Source organism: Mytilus californianus, unplaced genomic scaffold (genome assembly GCF_021869535.1).
Source record: "Mytilus californianus isolate M0D057914Y unplaced genomic scaffold, xbMytCali1.0.p SCAF_6, whole genome shotgun sequence".
NCBI classification, from domain to species: domain Eukaryota; kingdom Metazoa; phylum Mollusca; class Bivalvia; order Mytilida; family Mytilidae; genus Mytilus; species Mytilus californianus.
The window spans coordinates 119,551,350-119,574,191 of record NW_026262712.1 but is presented as its reverse complement, the minus strand read 5'-3'; the positions used below and the strand labels follow the sequence as shown (position 1 = coordinate 119,574,191).

General features: G+C 32.6%; 1 protein-coding gene across 1 annotated transcript in view; it reads left to right on the top strand.

The window, feature by feature from the left end:
* The first annotated feature begins 601 nt into the window (after nucleotides 1-601).
* Nucleotides 602-22,842, top strand: part of LOC127706185 (nostrin-like) — a 166,812-nt gene continuing 144,571 nt past the window's right edge. The window contains exons 1-2 of the mRNA XM_052210636.1: nucleotides 602-643; nucleotides 21,727-21,958. Coding sequence (XP_052066596.1) covers nucleotides 21,856-21,958 — 103 coding nt within the window. The 5' untranslated portion in view covers nucleotides 602-643; nucleotides 21,727-21,855. The remainder of the gene's footprint in view (nucleotides 644-21,726; nucleotides 21,959-22,842) is intronic.

Sequence of the window (22,842 nt, the reverse complement as noted above, 5' to 3'; positions counted from 1 at the left end):
GGTAAAGAACAGTTTTCTGCTACCGAATGAAAAACACCTTAGATTTGTTTATTTTTATAGGAAAGTTTACATCTGAAGCTCTTGATCTTGAATCCAGTGGCATCCCTAACATCTGTCTAATATTGCTATAAATCTATTGGATTACGTCAGTAGAAATGGAGAGAACCTAAAATTACAAAAATAGAATAAGTAACAAGAGATCTAATACTTATATTTGTATAAGAATTTTGCAAATTGGATGAAAACTCCAATGAATGCAATAATACGACACACCTAAATGGTATTCATTCTCATTTATAGTGAAAAAAATTATTGTACAGAATATGCTGTAAGTAAAAGTTGATTTTTCATATGACTGCTTAGTAAAAGTCATAATGATATCCTTATTGGACATTAAGTGAAAACTCAAGTGAATTTTTCATTTTCCTGTAACTAAAACCCTCAATGATTTCTTCATGAATAGTTTATATTTAGTTTTGTATAAGTTTTAGACTGTGAAGAATAAATTGATACAGGTTTCAAGTGATTATGATGAGTAAACATGCAGCATATTCAATTTCATACTATTAATGATTGAGGATCAATATAATTAATATTACTAATGGAATTTCATTTTTAGGACGAATATTAAATCAATTAAGGGGTAAGTTTTGTTTGTTTTATTCTAGATTTTCAAATTTAAAACATTGAAATTATATTTTATATATAAAAAACAAATTGATTTGAAGAAGCCAGTTGATAGTCAGTTGAAACATTGAGAATTGTGATGGAAACTTTTGTGAAAGTTTGTCAAGTTTGTTACAGCTGATTACAAGTTCACCTGCGAAAAAGTATCCATAACTCTTACAGGCAAATATAAAAACTTTACAGATTGATTGATTGATTGTTGCTTGTTTAATGTCCATTGGCAATTACAGTTTTGAAAGATCATGTCAAGAAATACTAAAATTTTATATAATATTTATATCATTTCTTAAAAGTAATACAATACAAAAATAAGAAGATGTGGTATGATTGCCAATGAGACAATTATCCACCAAAGTTCAAATGAAGTGGATGTAAGTGATTAAAGGCAACCGTACAGCCTTCAACAATGAGAAAAAACCACACCGTTTGTTAGAACACTCAAGGGTAATATTGTCTAAGATAGGGGAAAAGACCAGAAATGACATTTCCTTTGTGTTCTACTAATTGATAACAATAGATGTCACTGGTATGATTGCCAATAAGACAGCTATCCACCAAAGTTAAAATGAAGTGGATGTAAGCAATTATAGGCAACCGTACAGCCTTCAACAATGAGAAAAACCCACACCATATAGTCGGCTATAAAAGGCCCCAACAAGAAAAACATGAAACAATTCAAATGAGAAAACTTACGGTCTAGTTTATAACAAAACAATTTACTAAAAGCAAATATGACAGACATGAACCAACGACAACCACTGAACTACAGGCTCCAGACTAGGGACAGGTACATAAAGAATATGGCGGGGTTAACATGTTTGTGAGCGCTCAACCCTCCCCCTAATCTGGGACAGTGGTGTTACAGCAAAACATAAGGACAAACTATAAAAATCAGTTGAAAATGGCTTAATGCCACATATTCATGTTTCTATCTCAGGTCTGAAACCTAAGTGTCAGTAATTGTATTGTCTTTATCTTAATTTTTGTTTAGTGATTTTGAGAATAATGTCATTGAAGGCAGATCTTTGATTGTTTCTGTTTAATTTGTTCACAACTTTTGACCTTTTTCAGCCAACTCAGAGCTAGACATATTGTATAGACACCTGTCTGTTGACACCTAGATGTTTTTTGTTTATTTTGTACCTCCGCTCTAAAAGTGGAGCTATTGCATTCACCTTGTCTGTCCGTTAGTCCAACAACTATTACTGTCACACATTTCTCAGGTACTTCTTAACAGAATTACTTCATATTTGGTCAGCAGCTTTAAATAATGGTAAGTTCTAACATATGAACACTTTTAAGTAAGAAAATAAGAAGATGTGGTACAATTGCCAATGAGACAACTCTCCACAAGATACCAAATGGCATAGAAATCAACAACCACAGGCCACTGTAAGGCCTTCAATAATGAACAAAACTCATACTTTTAAGGTTTGTCAGTTACATACTTCCTGTTTGCAGACACTTTAAATTTTCAATATGTTCAATGAACTTTTCACACATTTCTTCATTACTATGAAACAGAATGATTTCATATTTCATCAGCAACTTGATAAATTGTTAGGTGTGAGCATTTTTCAGATCTGTCAGATGCCACAACTTCCTGTTTTCCAATACTTTGAATTATGAGTGGGGATATACTTAGCTTGACAATATGTGCAACTCTTTGTTTGTCATGGGCTTGTTATTCTCATTGGTGAATACCCACATCTTTTATTTAATCATAAGATATCACCAAAAAAATACTCTTGTTTCTCATCAATTGGTGAAAAAAAATTCCATACTTTCAAATTCCCATGATTTCTCCAATTTAGTAGAAGCTGTCAATATTATGTAAATATTAATTCATGCCTATTTATAACTTGTGTTGTTGTGTTGTTGGATTACTGACATTTACCCTATTATTCTTTTATCTAATTTATGGCTTATAAACCAGTGCTTCAGCAAAATGATAAGATATAGCCTTTACATGTAATATAATGTTATATATACCAGTTCATATCACCAGACTCAACTAGTTTATAAATATTAAAAAAAAAACGAAAGTGGATTTAAAATTTAGTACTTTTCTATTTTTTTTTAAATGTTGAGCAGTTACAAAAGAAAATAAAACCTTAAATGATAATAAATAGAAAATTCAAAAGAAAGGTTTTTGTCTCGCATCGACAAAGTTAAAATATTGAGACTAAAGCATGATGTTTCTGGCGGGAGCAGCGGCATCATCAACAATGTAATAGTTTGTGATTAGGTCAGTTTCATGGGGAACCACTAGTGGTAGGTCAATGGTATTTGGTATGCAGTTGAATTGGCATTGGCACATCTTATTTCCATGGAGATTATTTGGCTCTTTCCACTCAGTTATGGTCTATTGACTTTGAAACTTTAATGCATAGATATATGTGTTAATGTTTGTTATTAGACCAGTTTAAGATAAACCACTAATGTTGAAGTCAATGATATTTGGTATGCAGTTGTATAAACATTTGCAAGTCTCATTTCTCTGGAGATAATATGGCCCCACCCTATCATCATGGTTCATTGACTTTAAAACTTTAGCATATATTACCAATTAAAGTTTGTTTTTTGGTTGGTTGGTTTAAAAGGAACCACTTATGATAAGTCAATGGTATAATGGTATGCAGTTTTATAAACATTTCTTATTATACCCCACGCAACAAGTTGCGGAGGGTATAATGTTTTTGACCCGTCCGTCCGTCAGTCCGTCAGTCCGCCAGTCCTATTTCTTGTCATCACAACTCCTCTCAAACCACACAACAGAATTTCACGAAACCTTTCTAGATAATAAGGACATACTATGTAGTTGTGCATATCGACAGGAAATTACGATTCAATTTGTTTTCTAGGAGTTACGCCCCTTTGAACTTATTTACTTTAATGTACTACTGCAACCTTTTGTCATCGCAACTCCTCTCAAACCACACAACAGAATTTCATGAAGCCTTTTCAGATAATAAGGACATACAATGTAGATGTGCATATCGACAGGAAATTACGATTCAATTTTTTTTCCAGGAGTTATGCCCCTTTGAACTTATTTGCCAAATATACTACTGCAACCTTTTGTCATCGCAACTCCTCTCAAACCACACAACAGAATTTCATGAAACCTTTTCACATGATAAGGACATACAACGTAGATGTGCATATCGACAGGAAATTACGATTCAATTTTTTTTCCAGGAGTTATGCCCCTTTGAACTTATTTGCCCAATATACTACTGCAACCTTTTGTCATCGCAACTCCTCTCAAACCACACAACAGAATTTCATGAAACTGTGTAGATAATAAGGACATACTATGTAGATGTGCATATCGACAGGAAATTACGATTCAATTTTTTTTCCAGGAGTTATGCCCCTTTGAACTTATTTGCCCAATATACTACTGCAACCTTTTGTCATTGCAACTCCTCTCAAACCACACAACAGAATTTCATGAAACTGTGTAGATAATAAGGACATACTATGTAGATGTGCATATTGACAGGAAATTATGATTCAATTTTTTTTTCTGATACAATTTTTTTTTCTTACACTTATTTTATTTCTCCAATGACAATGTGGGGACGTGGGGTATGTGAGCGGGCTCACTAAGGTTCTTTAATTTCTATTAAGGTTATTTGGCCCTGCACCTTCAGTCATGGTTCATAGAATTTGAATGTTTTGCATGTTTAAATATTGCCATTTGAATTTCATTATTTGCATTTGACTATTAAAATTACAAAAAGCGGGACATATCTCTGTGTCAACAGTTTTAACTTTTACAAGGACGATTGGATACCTTGTCACCCCTCCTCTGTTTATAACCACATCCAACAAAAATAATAAAATTGATACTGTTGGGTTGCTGTTTCTTTAAACAATTGCAATTACCCGACATTTCCTTAGAAAGAATCAATAATTTGCTCTATCTTGTACGGTGAACACAATCAGCTGATTTCTAGTGTAATGCTAATTAAGAAAATATGTTGATAGATACTAAGTTGTCAGAGTTTGTTGTCTGATTACTGATATTAATGAACTTTGGCAGGTGATCTATTTGCTCAAACAGTTAAGATACACAGAATAGTAAAAGTAGGCTCATTACTCTATAGTATAGTATAGTTCAGATTCACTATGAAAAGATAAGTTATATGTACCTTGTAACAATATGAACAATAATTGTCAGCTGGTCCTGTAGTGTTTAGTTGATAACCATTATATGTACAATACTTGTCTTGTCCTGTGGTGTTTGGTTGATTGCTGTCATATGTACAATAACTGTCTTGTCCTGTGGTGTTAAGTTGACTGCTGTCATATGTACAATAACTGTCTTGTCCTGTGGTGTTTGGTTAATTACTGTCTTATGTACAATAATTGTCTTGTCCTGTTGTGTTTGGTTGATTGCTGTCATATGTACAAAACTGTCTTGTCTTGTGGTGCTTGGTTGATTGCTGTCTTATGTACAATAACTGTCTTGTCCTGTGATGATTGGTTGATTGATGTCTTATGTACAATAACTGTCTTGTCCTATGGTGTTTAGTTGATTACCATTATATATATAATACTTGTCTTGTCGTGTGGTGTTTTGGTTGATTGCTGTCATATGTACAATAACTGTCTTGTCCTATGGTGTTAAGTTGATTTCTGTCATATGTACAATAACTGTCTTGTCCTGTGGTGTTTGGTTAATTACTGTCTTATGTACAATAATTGTCTTGTCCTGTTGTGTTTGGTTGATTGCTGTCATATGTACAAAACTGTCTTGTCTTGTGGTGCTTGGTTGATTGCTGTCTTATGTACAATGACTGTCTTGTCCTGTGATGATTGTTTGATTGATGTCTTATGTACAATAACTGTCTTGTCCTATGGTGTTTAGTTGATTACCATTATATGTACAATACTTGTCTTGTCCTGTGGTGTTTTGGTTGATTGCTGTCATATGTACAATAACTGTCTTGTCCTATGGTGTTAAGTTGATTGCTGTCATATATACAATAACTGTCTTGTCCTGTGGTGTTTGGTTAATTACTGTCTTATGTACAATAATTGTCTTGTCCTGTTGTGTTTGGTTGATTGCTGTCATATGTACAAAACTGTCTTGTCTTGTGGTGCTTGGTTGATTGCTGTCTTATGTACAATGACTGTCTTGTCCTGTGATGATTGGTTGATTGATGTCTTATGTACAATAACTGTCTTGTCCTGTGGTGTTTGGTTGATTACTGTCTTATCTGTGGTGTTTGGTTGATTGCTGTCTTATGTACAATAACTGTTTTGTCCTATGGTGTTTGGTTGATTGCTGTCTTATGTACAATAATTGTCTTGTTCTGTGGTGTTTGGTTGATTGCTGTCTTATGTACAATAACTGTCTTTTCCTGTGGTGTTTGGTTGATTGCTGTCTTATGTACAATAATTGTCTTGTTCTGTGATATTTGGTTGATTGCTGTCTTATGTACAATAACTCTTGTCCTGTGGTGTTTGGTTGATTGCTGTCTTAGGTACAATAACTGTCTTGTCCTGTGATGTTAATGTGATTGCTGTCTTATATACAATAACTGTCTTTTCCTGTGGTGTTTGGTCGATTGCTGTCTTATGTACAATAACTGTCTTGTCCTGTGATGTTTATGTGATTGCTGTCTAATGTACAATAACTGTCTTGACCTATGGTGTTTGGTAGATTGCTGTCTTATGTACAATAACTGTCTTGTCCTGTGGTGTATTGTTGATTGCTGTCTTATGTATAATTGTCTTGTCCTATGGTGTTTGGTTGATTGCTGTCTTTTGTACAATAACTGTCTTGTCCTTTGATGTTTATGCAATTGCTGTTTTATGTACAATAACAGTCTTGTCCTGTGGTGCTTGGTTAATTGTTGTTTTATGTACAATAACAGTCTTGTCCTGTGGTGTTTTGGTTGATTGCTGTCATATGTACAATAACTGTCTTGTCCTATGGTGTTAAGTTGATTGCTGTCATATATACAATAACTGTCTTGTCCTGTGGTGTTTGGTTAATTACTGTCTTATGTACAATAATTGTCTTGTCCTGTTGTGTTTGGTTGATTGCTGTCATATGTACAAAACTGTCTTGTCTTGTGGTGCTTGGTTGATTGCTGTCTTATGTACAATGACTGTCTTGTCCTGTGATGATTGGTTGATTGATGTCTTATGTACAATAACTGTCTTGTCCTGTGGTGTTTGGTTGATTACTGTCTTATCTGTGGTGTTTGGTTGATTGCTGTCTTATGTACAATAACTGTTTTGTCCTATGGTGTTTGGTTGATTGCTGTCTTATGTACAATAATTGTCTTGTTCTGTGGTGTTTGGTTGATTGCTGTCTTATGTACAATAACTGTCTTTTCCTGTGGTGTTTGGTTGATTGCTGTCTTATGTACAATAATTGTCTTGTTCTGTGATATTTGGTTGATTGCTGTCTTATGTACAATAACTCTTGTCCTGTGGTGTTTGGTTGATTGCTGTCTTAGGTACAATAACTGTCTTGTCCTGTGATGTTAATGTGATTGCTGTCTTATATACAATAACTGTCTTTTCCTGTGGTGTTTGGTCGATTGCTGTCTTATGTACAATAACTGTCTTGTCCTGTGATGTTTATGTGATTGCTGTCTAATGTACAATAACTGTCTTGACCTATGGTGTTTGGTAGATTGCTGTCTTATGTACAATAACTGTCTTGTCCTGTGGTGTATTGTTGATTGCTGTCTTATGTATAATTGTCTTGTCCTATGGTGTTTGGTTGATTGCTGTCTTTTGTACAATAACTGTCTTGTCCTTTGATGTTTATGCAATTGCTGTTTTATGTACAATAACAGTCTTGTCCTGTGGTGCTTGGTTAATTGTTGTCTTATGTACAATAACTGTCTTGTCCTGTGGTAGTTATTTGGACTTTATGTAATTTTACTGCAAATATATACTGGAGTTTCTGTCATCTCATTGGAAAAATTCGACTTTAAGCCATGCCACTGTAGATGTTTACTGGAATTTAAGCCACACCACTATATATATTGACTAGACTTTAAGACAAATATCTGCACATAAGCCCTACCATGCCACTGAAGATATTTATTGTACTTTTTTTATAAAAATAAGAAGATGTGGTATTTTTGCCAATGAGGCAACTCTCCACCAGAGACCAAATGACGTAGATGTTCTTTAAGCCTTGCCACTGCAGAAATTTATTTGGCTTTAAGTCATTCAGCTGCAGATATTTACTGGACTTTAAACCATGCCACTGAAAATATTTATTGTACTTAAAAAAATGCTCTGCAGATTTTTATTAGCTTTAAGTCATATAGCTGCAGATATTTACTGGGCTTTTAACCATGCCACTGCAGATATTAATTGTACTGTAAACTATTCCACTGCAGATAATCACTGGACTCTAAACCAAGCTGCTGCAGATATTTACTGAACTTTAAACCATGCCACTGCAGATATTTATTGTACTTAAAGCTATGCCACTGCAGAAATTTCATGGGCTTTAAGTCATATAGCTGCATGTATTTACTGGACTTTAAACCATGCCACTGCAGATATTTACTGGACTGACAGCCATGGCATGACTAATATTTACTGGACTTAAAGCCATGCAAATGCAGATATTTACTGGACTTTAAACAGTGGTTTAAAGTCCAGCAAATATCTGCATTGGCATGGCTTATAGTCTAGTAAATATCTACACAGTGGCATGGCTAAAAGTCCAGTGAATATCTGCAGTGGTACGGTTACTGTAGATATTTACTGGACTTTAAGCCATGCCACTGCACATATTCACTGGTCTTTATCCTATGCCACTTAAAATATCTTTAATATTCAATTTTCTATCATTTCCATATTTTAGATAACATGTAACGTTTTTATATGGAAGTATCTAATTAGACTTGAATGTGATAATAAAAGGATGCCAGACCTGCTGATTAATAGGATCTTTACTATGGCACATTCTGTGTGACCTTAATGTCACAAATTACCATCAAATTGTCAATACTTCCTGCTAATGTCTATTGACTATTGCATTGGTTGACAGACTCAATGATAACAGTTTCTGTAAACTTTAGTCTTTGTTTATATAGGTTATATAGGACAGTTATCTTTCAGGTCAGAGATCTGATGGAATAGTAAATAGCCATTTTTTAATGGTCGGTCAAAAAGAAAAAAATATGTAATTTTTCTGCATGCATGTAGAAATGTCTTTGTAACATATCTGGGGCTGTAAGAATAGACTTGATGCATTTTAAATTTGCTAGAATTGAAACAAAGTTTGTGAAAATTCTTTAGATGAGTGTATGAATATATTTTTCAAACAGCAATCTTTAAGAACAGCCCATTCACCATGAAAACTAATCTAATTTTGCAAAGCATAATGGAATTTCCTTAAAGGATAGTGTGCAGTAACAGGGCCTTTAGTTCTCAGTCTAATTTTAATGACGTTTAAACTTTTAATTCAAAGATCCAGTAATACAAACCCCAAAACAGTTAGTTTACAATATGTGACTATAATAATAAACGTAGTTGTGATGTCAATGGAAAATGCTTTTCTACCGATTTTGTTGTGAATAATGCAAAGAAATTGGTCAATTTTTAGATATGGTATAGTTTTGCTATGAAATGACTGCCACTTTGAACTTTAGGCAAAATAGCTGTGAATGCTTGAAGTTGCATAATTTAACATAGAATGCAATGGGGCAATGAATTAGTGGTTTTATTTCTAAAATGTAATTAAAATTGACTTATAACATATTAAAGTTGAATTTCATTTCAGTTGACCTATTTTTGACTTAAATATTAGTTTTGGTTTTTTTTCATCTTTGCATTGGCATGACTTTAACATAGTTCTAAATGACCTACCATGTTCATTATAAAATAAGAAGATGTGGTATGATTGCCAATGACCCAGACAGCAATCCACCAGAGACCAAATGACATGTATGTAAAGCAACTGAAATACTTTTATCCTAAAGGGAAACAAAAATCTCTTTTTGAAAACAATTTCATGTGGAAAAGCAAAAATTGCAACTAAAACTTATAATTTCCTAAGGAAAAGCAGAAATCTCAATTGAAAGTAGTTCTCTGAGGGAAAAAGACAATCTCCATTTCAACTAGTATCTTGAAAGGTGAAGGCAAGCTAAAATCTCCACTTCTTTTCAGGAAACTTGTTTTAATGGAGATTTTAGCATCCCTTCTGTCTCTCAGTAAGTTATACTGAAAATGGAGATTTTATTTTACCATCAAGAAAACTGATTTGATATAGACTTTTGCTTTCCCTCAGAATAATATATTACTTGAGATTTTGGCTTCAGGAAACTGATTTTACAGATTTTTTAATTTTAAAAATTACAATGGAGATTTACTGCAATCTGCTAATAAATTCCTTTTAATATAAAGATATAGCTTTAGACTTTGAAGTGGAGGTTTAGCTTCCTTTCAGGAATCTTGTTTGATGGAGATTTAAGGCTTCCTTATGATCTTACAACAAGCTAGTTTAAAATGAGATTTTCTTTTTCCCTCAAGAAACCTGTTTTGAGATTTTGAATTTCTTTTATGAAACAGATTAAACAGACTTTTATAAGAAGTTATTTGGAGACTTACCAAAAAATATTGTAGTGGTTGACCTTCTAATACCTGGTGATTGACATATCTTTAGACTTGATATTTATATGATAGAATCATTTTTCTGCTAAAATGGATAAAAGCTGTATGACATTTCTCCATTTGTCCCTTTGAACAGCTATCATTAAGACTTGCTATGTTTTAATGATGTACTTGTCATTCTTTGATGGATTACAAGTAAATTGAAACTGTTACAAATCCTTTATCATAAATCTCCAATCATTAATTCCTTTTATATAGACATATAAATCATAATATTTCCTTAACTATAGAGATTTGTTTCTGTAGTTATAGGTCTAAGACCTTCCTTTAAGCAGTTTAGTCTGCTTATCAATGAAAGGCATTGACCAAAAGCTCTAGAAGACATCTATATATTTTGTTTATTTTACAACACTATAAATAAGAAGATGTGGTATGAGTGCCAATAAGACAACTATCCATCCAAGTCACAATGTGTAAAAAGTAAACCATTATAGGTCAAAGTACGGCCTTCAACAAGGAGCCTTGTCTCACACAGAACAGCAAGCTATGAAGGGCCCCAAGAAGACAGTGTAAAACAATTCAAATAGGAAAACCAACGGTCTAATCTATATAAAAAACGAGAAACGAGAAACACTTATGAACCAAACCAACAAACGACAAGCACTGAACAACAGGCTCCTGACTTAGGACAGGTGCATAAAAATGTAGCGGGTTCAAACGTTCTAACAGGCACCAACCTTCAACAAACCTGAAACAGTGGTACAACATAAAAAGACGCACAATAAAATATCAATTGAAATGGCTTAACTCGATCATGAAGACAATACACAAAACAAGTAAATATACACTGAACGAATAAGTTTGATCTATGACACAATATAGATAAAAAAGATGTTCAATGTCATTATCACTGAACTAGTATATATATTTGTTTAGGGGCCAGCTGAAGGACACCTCCGGGTGCGGGAATTTCTCGCTGCATTGAAGACCTGTTGGTGACCTTCTGCTGTTGTCTGTTCTATGGTCGGGTTGTTGTCTCTTTGACACATTCCCCATTTCCATTCTCAATTTTACTTTGTGGTTAAAGTTTTTAAAATTTTAATAACTTTCTTAAATTATCCTGGATTTGTACCAAACTTGGACAGAAGCTTGTTTATGATCATAAGATAGTATCAAGAAGTAAATTTGTTAAAAAAAAAATTTCATTTTTTCCATATTTTACTTATAAATGGACTTAGTTTTTCTGCCAGGAAACAATACATTCACTCTGTGGTTAAAGTTTTTAAAATTTTAATAACTTTCTTAAACTATCCAGGATTTGTACCAAACTTGGACAGAAGCTTGTTTTTGATCATAAGATAGTATCCAGAAGTAAATTTGTTAAAAAAAAAATTTCATTTTTTCCGTATTTTACTTATAAATGGACTTAGTTTTTCTGCCAGGAAACAATATTTTCACTCTGGTTAAAGTTTTTAAAATTTTAATAACTTTCTTAAACTATCCTGAATATGTACCAAATTTGGACAGAAGCTTGTTTATGATCAAAAGCTAGTATCTAGAAGGAAATTTTGTTAAAATTTGTACCTGTTTATCCGTATTTTACTTATAAATGGACTTAGTTTTTCTTCCAGTTAACATAAAATACAGTCTGCAGTTAAAGTTTAAAAACATTTATTAGCAGGGGTTAAAATATTTTGTTACAGGTAACTAGCCCGGGACTTATTTGCAGCAGGATTTTACTAGTCCTGTTGGAAGAACTGCTAGCCCATCAAAACTGACCTGCTAGCCCGAGAATGCCTTACAAATCAGAGTTTGCTGCATAATTACAAAGTGGGTGTCCCTTGTTTTGAAGGCAGCATTATAGACTGTATTTAATAATTTTTGTTGACCTGCTTTTTATTCTGTTGGTAAACAAACAGTGGTGCTTATCCTTACTTAGTTGTTCCCACATACAAAGCAGACTTTTTATTGGCGTGCTCAGGAAAATAACGGCAATATTCTATGTTTTTTTTCATCAGCAACACGGCCGACCTTGCCCAGGGGAATCTTTCTTTCCGGGACACTATTCCGCTTTTTCCCTGTCGTATTTGGCATTTTTGGGGGATGAATTGTCAGTCTCATTACCCCTTTCATCTACAGTTTTTCGTTTTAAAAAAAGTTTCTTGGGTGCCCGTACTGAAATATTTAGAAATATTTGGTTGCATTCGTGCTCAATAGTACGCACTGTATTGCTCCCCCTTGTACTGTTGTACTGAGAGATCGATATTTAAAGTACGAGAATTGCGCTCAATACATGATACCGGGCCACCCAGAGTTATTTGTTCTTTTTTTAAATGTACAACAGGACCTGTACAAACCAGTTCAAATTCTTGGAATCCCGGATGACGTAATTGAATCTGATTGGCTAAGATAGAATAGTGATGAAGGGATTTTCCACTTTCTATTTTGGAAACGCCAAGAATTTTTTGTAACTAGTCCGTCGGGCATATTGGGTTAAAAATTTTGATTGCCCGAGGTGTAAATGCTCAAGTCCCGGGCGTCAGGCTAGAGGATTTTTTAACCCCTGATTAGATTCATAAACTATCCTGGATTTATACCAAACTTTGACAGAAGCTTCTTACAATCAAAAGATAGTATCTAAAGGAATATTTTTATTGATTTTTTTTCCTCATTTTTGTTGAGCCTGCTATTAACAGCAAAAGTAGGCGAGACACTGGGTTCCGCGGAACCCTTACGAATTTGTCCTGTTTATATATGTAGACCTCTGTATACAATGTTTTTTTTTATTAGAAAAGACATAACCATATGCTTTGAATATATACTCCTACTAAATTAACCAAATATATGGTAAGGAAAAATTGGCCAATTTTCAAACAATCATAAAATTAGCTTGAGGAATTTGATAAATAAGCTTAATTAATTATGTGCAAATTTAAAATCCAGTGCCTTAGTTTTATAGACAGACAATGTATGCATAATGCAAAAATAGCTTTTACAGCTATTATTATAAACATTGTATCAATATTTGATGAAAACTGATATATTTCAATTTGCAATAGTTCTTACATCCTTCAATTGCAAGGGCTACAGGTGTTATTTTCAAATTAATTTTGTTAAAATGGTTCTTTTTTCTATTTTAAATTGCTTACTGGCATCTCACAAACACTGCAGATGTCAATTAAAATTTATTTTAGTCTTCATTGAACTTGTGAGGAGTGTTGTTTTGGATTTTATGTGTTCTTGAGTGACATTATTCAGGAGTGTTGTTTTGGTATTTATGTGTTCTTGAGTGACAATATTCAATGGTGCTGTTTTGGTATTTATATGTTCTTGAGTGACAGTATTCAGGGGTGTAAATGTTTTGGATTTGTATGTGTTCTTGAGTAACAGTATTCAGGGGTGTTGTTTTGAATTTTTATGTGTTTTTGAGTGACAGTATTCAGGGGTGTAAATGTTTTGGATTTGTATGTGTTTTTGAGTGACAGTATTCAGGGGTGTTGTTTTGGATTTTTATGTGTTTTTGAGTGACAGTATTCAGGGGTGTAAATGTTTTGGATTTGTATGTGTTCTTGAGTAACAGTATTCAGGGGTGTTGTTTTGAATTTTTATGTGTTTTTGAGTGACAGTATTCAGGGGTGTAAATGTTTTGGATTTGTATGTGTTTTTGAGTGACAGTATTCAGGGGTGTTGTTTTGGATTTTTATGTGTTTTTGAGTGACAGTATTCAGGGATGTTGTTTTGGTATTTATGTGTTCTTGAGTAACAGTATTCAGGGGTGTTGTTTTGAATTTTTATGTGTTTTTGAGTGACAGTATTCAGGGGTGTAAATGTTTTGGATTTGTATGTGTTTTTGAGTGACAGTATTCAGGGGTGTTGTTTTGGATTTTTATGTGTTTTTGAGTGACAGTATTCAGGGGTGTAAATGTTTTGGATTTGTATGTGTTCTTGAGTAACAGTATTCAGGGGTGTTGTTTTGAATTTTTATGTGTTTTTGAGTGACAGTATTCAGGGGTGTAAATGTTTTGGATTTGTATGTGTTTTTGAGTGACAGTATTCAGGGGTGTTGTTTTGGATTTTTATGTGTTTTTGAGTGACAGTATTCAGGGATGTTGTTTTGGTATTTATGTGTTCTTGAGTAACAGTATTCAGGGGTGTTGTTTTGAATTTTTATGTGTTTTTGAGTGACAGTATTCAGGGGTGTAAATGTTTTGGATTTGTATGTGTTTTTGAGTGACAGTATTCAGGGGTGTTGTTTTGGATTTTTATGTGTTTTTGAGTGACAGTATTCAGGGGTGTAAATGTTTTGGATTTGTATGTGTTCTTGAGTAACAGTATTCAGGGGTGTTGTTTTGAATTTTTATGTGTTTTTGAGTGACAGTATTCAGGGGTGTAAATGTTTTGGATTTGTATGTGTTTTTGAGTGACAGTATTCAGGGGTGTTGTTTTGGATTTGTATGTGTTTTTGAGTGACAGTATTCAGGGATGTTGTTTTGGTATTTATGTGTTCTTGAGTGACAATATTCAGGGGTGTTGTTTTGGATTTTTATATAGATATAGGAAGATGTGGTATGAGTGCCAATGAGACAACTCTCCATCCAAGTTACAATTTATAAAAGTAAACCATTATAAGTCAAGGTATGGCCTTCAATATGGAGCATTGGCTCACACCGAACAGCAAGCTATAAAGGGCTCCAAAAAATTACTAGTGTATAACCATTCAAACGGAAAAACCAACAGTCTAATCTATATAAAAACAAGAAACTAGAAACGAGAAACGAGAAACACGTATGAACTACATAAACAGACGACATTTATTGTGTGTTTCCTTGTTCATCCAGTTAATAGCTAGACTATGCAGGGTTTTTATTTCCTGTTTCCTTGTTCATCCAGTTAGTAGCTAGACTATGCAGGGTTTTTATTTCCTGTTTCCTTGTTCATCCAGTTAGTAGCTAGACTATGCAGGGTTTTTATTGTGTGTTTCCTTGTTCATCCAGTTAATAGCTAGACTATGCAGGGTTTTTATTGTGTGTTTTACTTTTAGACATACGGGATTGATTATTTTAGTTAAAGGGAAGTTTTGTGTGAATGTAAAACTGGCTTGCCCCCTTTTTATTTGAATGTCTTTTTCTGACGAGTCTGGTATTGGTGGTCTGTCACTATGTATTGTCTAATATTTTTGGTAATTCCTGATGTCGCAGAAAGCTGAAAGCTCAACATAGGGATAGTGATCAGGTGGCGGCAGCGTTAGCTAACTTCTTAAAAGCTTCTGTCATATGTCCATTGTCCTTGACCTCATTTTCATGGTTCAGTGACTCATTGAAAAAAAAGTTAAGATTTTTTGTAATGTTAATTTCTCTCTTATTATGAGTAATAGGATAACTATATTTAATATGTACGTACCTTGCAAGGTCCTTATGCCTGTCAGACAGTTTTCATCTGACCTCAACCTCATTTCATGGATCAGTGAACAAGGTTAAGTTTTCATGGTCAAGTCTATATATCAGATACTATAAGCAATAGGTCTTCTATATATGGTGTATAGAATGATTGTAAGGTGTACATGTCCAACTGGCTGGTGTCATCTGACCTTGACATCATTTTCATGGTTCAGTGGTTAAAGTTAAGTTTTTGTCTTTTTGTCTTTTTTTTCTAATACTATATGCAATAGGTCAACTATATTTGGTGTATGGAAATATTTTACAATGTACATGTCAGCCTGGCAGGTTTTATTTGACCTTGACCTCATGTTCACGGTTCATTGCTCAGTGTTTAGTTTTTGTGTTTTGGTCTTTTTTTTCTTAAACTATAACCAATAGGTCAAAAATATTTGTGGTATGGAATGATTGTAAGGTGTATATGTCTGTCTGGCAGGTATCATCTGAACTTGACCTCATTTTCATAGTTCATTGGTCAATGTTAAGTTTTCATGGTTAAGTTTGTTTCTTAGATACTATAAGCAATAGGTCAACTATATTTATTCCATAGATTGATTGTAAGGTGTACATGTTTGTCTGGCATGGTTCATCTGACCTTGACTTTTTTTCATAATTCATTGGTCAATGTTTAGTTTTCCTGTTTAAGTCTGTTTCTTAGAAACTATAAGCCATAGGTCAACTATATTTGGTGTATTGAATGATTGATAGGTGTACATGTATTTCCAGTTTTTCTTGGATCATGTTAAGTTTATGTGATACTTTTAGTAAAGCTTTATATTTAGGACTATCAACATAAAATCAATGGTCAGTAAAGAAGGCGAGACATTTCAGTGTGTGCACCCTTGTGATGTTATATTGTAGAAAACTTCTTGAAATGATTTTTTATTTAGGATTTCAGATTGAGCTCACTAGTTAAATTTGGAAAAAAATTGTAAATGTCAAATTATAGATTGATGCTGACAAATATAAAAACATTTATTTAGATATAGTCTTCTTATTAGACTATTAAAGTTTCTGGTAACATTTTATGTAAAATGATTTCCTAAAATAAAAAGCTAAAATAATTTTAATTGTTTCATTTTGTAAGGTTGCTGTCTCATTATATATCCAATTTTATGAATTACATTTCTACCAAATTCTGATTTCACTGGGCACATTAGAATCCACAAAGTGAACAACAACAATTTTGATATATTCTAGCCATTTCAGGGATTTTGTTTTGTCTTTGTCATGCAAATCAATTTCAAACATGATGGATTCTTTTTTTTACACAGAAGAATCACATATTCAGGTCCATTAAGTTTGTTTTTTCAGTTGACAAAACTATGTTGAAATTATTTTTATTATTTAAATATAATAATAAATTCCTGCGAATTCATTCTTTGGTTAACCATGCATTATAATTTAGAAGGAAGTAGCAAGTATTATTTTAATGATATTAATTCTGGTTTATTTTTAACAGAATATTAACCAAAATAAAATCCATATCTCACCTTAATTGTATTTCCTTAGTAACACAAAATAAAGTAATTATTTAAAATGAAGAATGGCTCTCTTGAGATTAAACTTCCTGGTTAAATCAGATAGGAAAAATTAACAAAACAAACTTTAAAGATTTAAACTTACTAAATCAATCTTAATTCTCAGATTCCATTTAACTGTGAGAAACTTTAATAGAATTTTCATTCTAAATCTAATTCATGTATAGTTTTGTAAATCTGTTATACATTAGATCCATGACACCATGTGTTAAGTTATATTGACTGCATCTTTTAGATAACAAACAAAGCTGGTCTTTGCTTAGTTTCTCGTCGGTTGACAGGATTGTCCCAAAGCAGAAGCATGAAAGATTATGACATTTACTCCTATAACTACTTTTAGATATGCACACGGAAGCATAAAGTTAAAAGATTAATCTCAACAGGATCAATTTAAAAGCCAGGGGTCATGAATGAATTTCTCAATCTAACAGACCAGTTTTATGTTTCAAGGCATGGGATATAATCTGAAGTTTTAAGGGCTCTGTTTTCCTAAACCTGGTTCCCAACTTTGCAATCCCACCAGATCAGTGCTCTGTGTTTCCTTTGACCTTTTTCTAAACTTTACAATCCCACATTATCAGTGTTCTATGTTTCCTTGGACCTTGTTTTAAACTTTGCAATCACTCCAGATCAGGGCTCTATGTTTTCTTTGACCTTGTTCTAAACTTTGCAATCCCACAGATTCAGTGCTCTATGTTTCCTTTGACCTTGTTTTAAACTTTTAAAGTCCGTCAGATCCGGCTCTCCCACCAAAGAAGTGCTGTGTTTCCTTGACCTTGGTTTAAACCTTTGGGATTCCACCAGATAAGGGCTTTTGTTTTCCTAAACCTGGTTCTAAACCATGAAATTCAATCAGACCAGTGCTGTGTTTCCTTGGTCCAGGTTCAAACTATGGGATTCCACCAGATCAGGGCTCTGTTTTCTTAAATTTGGTTCTAAACTTTGGAATCTCAGCAGATCAGAGCTCTATTTTCTTAAACCTGGTTCTAAAAATTGGAATCTTATCAGACCAGTGCTGTGTTTCCTTGGTCCAGATTCAGACCTTTGAGATCCCACTAGATCAGGGCTCTGTTTTTCTTAACTTGGTTCTAAACCTTGGAATCCTATTAGGTCAGTGTTGTGTTTCCTTAGACCAGGTTCAAACCTTTGTGAGCCCACCATATCAGTGCTATTTTTCCATGGCCCTAGCCCTGGTTCAAAACTTTTTGATCCCACAAGATCATGGCACTTTTTTCTTAAACAGGGTTCTAAACGTTGGAATCACATTAGACTAAGTGCTGCATTTACTTAGCCCTGGTAATAACCTTTGGGACCCAAGCATGAGATCATCACTATGTTTACTCGACCATGGTTGTGAATTGTGGAATCAAACCATGAAAAACCGTCGTGCCAAGATCTCTTTCTGTTTACTAAAATCAAAATCCAAAAAACAGTCATTTCTCCATAATGCAGAACTATTACATTTCCATTTATTTGATGTTTTATTTCACATAAATTTTTCATAAAACATTCATATTTAATAAACATCCCATCTGAGAGTTTCTTAGTGAATTAATTGGTAATTTTATAAGCAAATATTTGAAGGCTAAGCAAAATTGACAAACATGCAGACATAAAATTATATGGATTGATTTATAAGTCATAATTAAACTAAACATTTCTCATTATTTATAGAACAAAACATTTATGATATGTCTATATGTCCTGTACATGCAATAGTGTTGTTTTGTTTTTTTATATATATTGATTAATGGCTACCACGATATTGGAGCCTGAATCATATCAATGAACACTCAGTATAGAGGTCTGATATAGACTTAATTTGTACTTTAAAACGGGGGAACTTAAAAACTTTTTGCTTACTTAACAACTGCTTTAATAGAAAATTTGATTAATAATATCAGCAAAAATCTTTTGAAGATGAAGAACACAAATACTGGGGCTCATTTCACAAAAAATGTTACGACAAAAATTGATTGTAAGTTATTATGACTGAAATGTTCATGAGTATTTTTTCTTGTAAGATTTTTTGTGAGATTGATTGCAGAGCTGCATGATTTATATTCCATGTGCAGTATTTAATTTTTTTGACTATTTACATTGATTTCACAAGAACCAACTTTACAACCTTACGTTAGTCTTTAAAGTTTGTTTTTTGATTTCCTGTTTGTTATTTGAGTCTCTTTATTTGTTTACTAAACAATATTCAGCTTTGCTTTAAGTGGTAACAGAACACCTAAGGGAGATAACTCATTAAAAATCAGCTGAACATTTAAATTATATACTATTAGCCTTCTGAATGATCAAAATTGGTGTTTGTCAAACTGTTGTTCAAATTTCTTAAAATTTTTATATATATCAACTAGTCGAAGTAAATTTTTTGTCAAAATTTTATGAAAATAAAACAAGTGAAATCTATGTTGGTACCCCTTCAGTTATAAAATATTTTATGAAGCCAATTACTACATGACTTTGTGACAGTTGTTATTAAAAAAACAACAATTTTAGTTTAGGATTTAGGTTTTTGAGTGGTAATTATTATTTATTGAGTTTTCAAATCGAATGTTCTGGATAATGGTTTGGTAAAACTTATGGTTCCCTAAACTCGGTTCAAACCATACAAGGAGGTTTGATAATAAACTTATGGTTCCCACAGTTTTTAAGAAACAAATGTAAAACCAAACCTGCATATCAGATGCAGGCTCCCTAAGCCTGTGAGACAGCCCTCTTAGTCTAACTTTAAGCTTAAGGTTCAACATATCATCAAGCACCTACTTTTATTGATGTCAGATTTATCAATATTTGCGTATTTATTCCAGAATATTTTTTATTATCTTGAATAGAAATTCAAATAGGGAACATCTTTTGCATTATTGTAATAACTAAACTATTTTTTAGTTCGTCCAGTACTGGTCTTCATCAGTATCTCTATTATCCTTCTTAATTAACCTACATGGTAGACAAGTCACTTTTCATTTCTGTATTTAATCAAGACCTTAAATATCAAAATGTGTCAATGATGGCTAAAGAATATTAGCATCATAGTTTTTTAGATGGAAGTCTGACCTGGTTCCTGACAGATTGATTACCATAATGATGAGTAGATGTTAACCAATGAATTGTCTGGGGACCAGTTTAGTTGTACATTGATCATTCTATCAGTGTTTACTCCTGTCCTTGGCTGTTTTATATCATCATGATCATATACTGTAATTTGCAAAAGAGAAAATTATACAAAAGTGAGAAAAAACCCATTATACAAAAAACAAGAACAATGTAATTGTCCAAAGGGAATTGATCCTTTAAAAGAATCTTCTTTGAAAACAGTTTTTAAACAATGCAGTTAAAATTGTTCTACATGTAAAACCTTCCTCAACATAGTGTTATCATTAAGATCTTCTTTCATTTTGCCACCAATTGTATCTGGTAAAACTCAGGTTGTTGAATTATGGTAAGAACTTCAAGTCTATATGGTAGTTTACAGTACTGGCTGCTGCAATTATTAATTTAAGTTGATCCAAAATATATTTGTTTACCCATCTATTAGCTGTAGCAGTTACATATTTTTTTTATTGTTTGTAATACACAAGGACAAATAGGAATATGTTTATAGCATTTATTTACACATCTGTTAATGCATATATGTATAAAAATACACTTCTTTTTCAAATTTGATTTATTTAAATACATAAATCAGTGCAGCACAAATGTTCCATTGTCCAATGCAAAAGACAATTCAGTCTGATATCCTGTGCTTACCACAGTGTATAAAAATCCTGGGGATTTTGTGCAGATGATTTAAATCATGAATATACATATATTTTTGAAGTGTTCGATCTCAAGAATATGACAGTTGTTTTCCATTCGTTTGATGTGTTTGAGCTTTTGATTTTGCCATTTGATGAGGGACATTCTGTTTTGAATTTTCCTTGGAGTTCGATATTTTTGTTATTTTTTGACTTGGATGGAGATTTGTCTCATTGGCACTCATACCACATCTTCTTATATCTATATAAAAATAAGGAGATATGTGTCAATTATTGCATGCATTCTTATAAGAATGTCATCCAAGAACATATATGTATATATGAGTATTTGAAGTGATCTTTTAAATGATGATAACTTGAAAAAAGTATAACAAAACCATGTAAGTGGATATTTGTCAGAAATTCCAGAAATTTTATTATTATTCCTTACTGTGCACTCTCTTATAGTATTCACTGACATTTTATTGTTAGAATAACAGTAAAGTAGTTTATAAATGGTCAAAACCAGATTTTAATTTTGATTTGCTGTTATTTACCTGTATCTTCTTTTTCAACTTAAAATATACCTTCAGACTTCTCTGTCAAATGTTGATTTTTAATGACAAAGAGGTAGATACATTGTCTCATTTGTAGACCTATCACCATTGAACGTCAAATCAATATAGCGACGCTTTCTTTTTTTTATTTTAGATGGGCAATTTGACGGAAAACTGCAAATGAGAATTTGATGAGCAAATCTATGTTATCATTGTGTGAGTTTGATTAAACATAGATATAACGCAATAATGTCTGTACACCGACAGTAGATGTAACGCAATAATGTCTGTGCACCGACAGGGATGTTACGCAGAGTTTACCCACCCTTCACTTAAAGATGCTATCAACCAAAACAACATTTCAACTCTTAAATTGTCACTTTTAGGTAAGTCTGTATATTTATATTTGTTTTATCAACAGCTGTCCTTTAATGAATCGACAGTTAAGTTTTCTTTAAAACCTGGCCTTTTTATCAGGATATTGATTCATACTAATTGTTAATGTTATATTTTATTATAGATTCTGTGGAGACATACTTATAATGATTATATTGTATGTTTTGCATAGAATGCAAATTTTTCATTTTTAATTTAATTTTGAAAATTAAATGATGAAATGAAGAAATAATTATTCTGTAAATTGTCAATAATTTACGATTATAGGTTAAATATATATTTACCTATTCCTGATTTTGAGTGTCTATCTTAAAGATTTTATGTATTTTTGGTAAATAAGCACCTAATTGTAATAAATGTTTCCTTGGCAAACTTGAGATATAAAAAAAAAAATTGATTTGGTATTTTTGCATTCCTTTAATGTCAATTCTATTGCAGATCCATATAGTTCATAAAAAACCCTCTGTATAATGTAATGAACTTTTTAGTTTGAAAACAAAGAAAGAGAATTAAAATTTATAAGTAAACTGTTTTGGTTGTCGTGAATATATAAAAACTTATAAGTAATATTCTTTGAATAGGCAGGAAACAAAGAAAACATTACAGATGGCCTTAGAAGTAAAGTCTTCAATATTTAGGATTCTAAGCAAAGATGAATATGCCATTATTGACCTTTAATAATAAGTTATTTTCAATATAATGAGAAAGCTAAGAAAAAAATCCAACATACAATGGCTTCTATATAATAAAACTGTTCCAATTGCTCAGGAAATTAGAAAGGTAAACAGAACAGTTGACTTCACATGCAATGTTTTAAATGAGAAGGAAAGTCGGTAAAAAAACCAATTATTGTCCTGTCTATAAAATCTTCCAT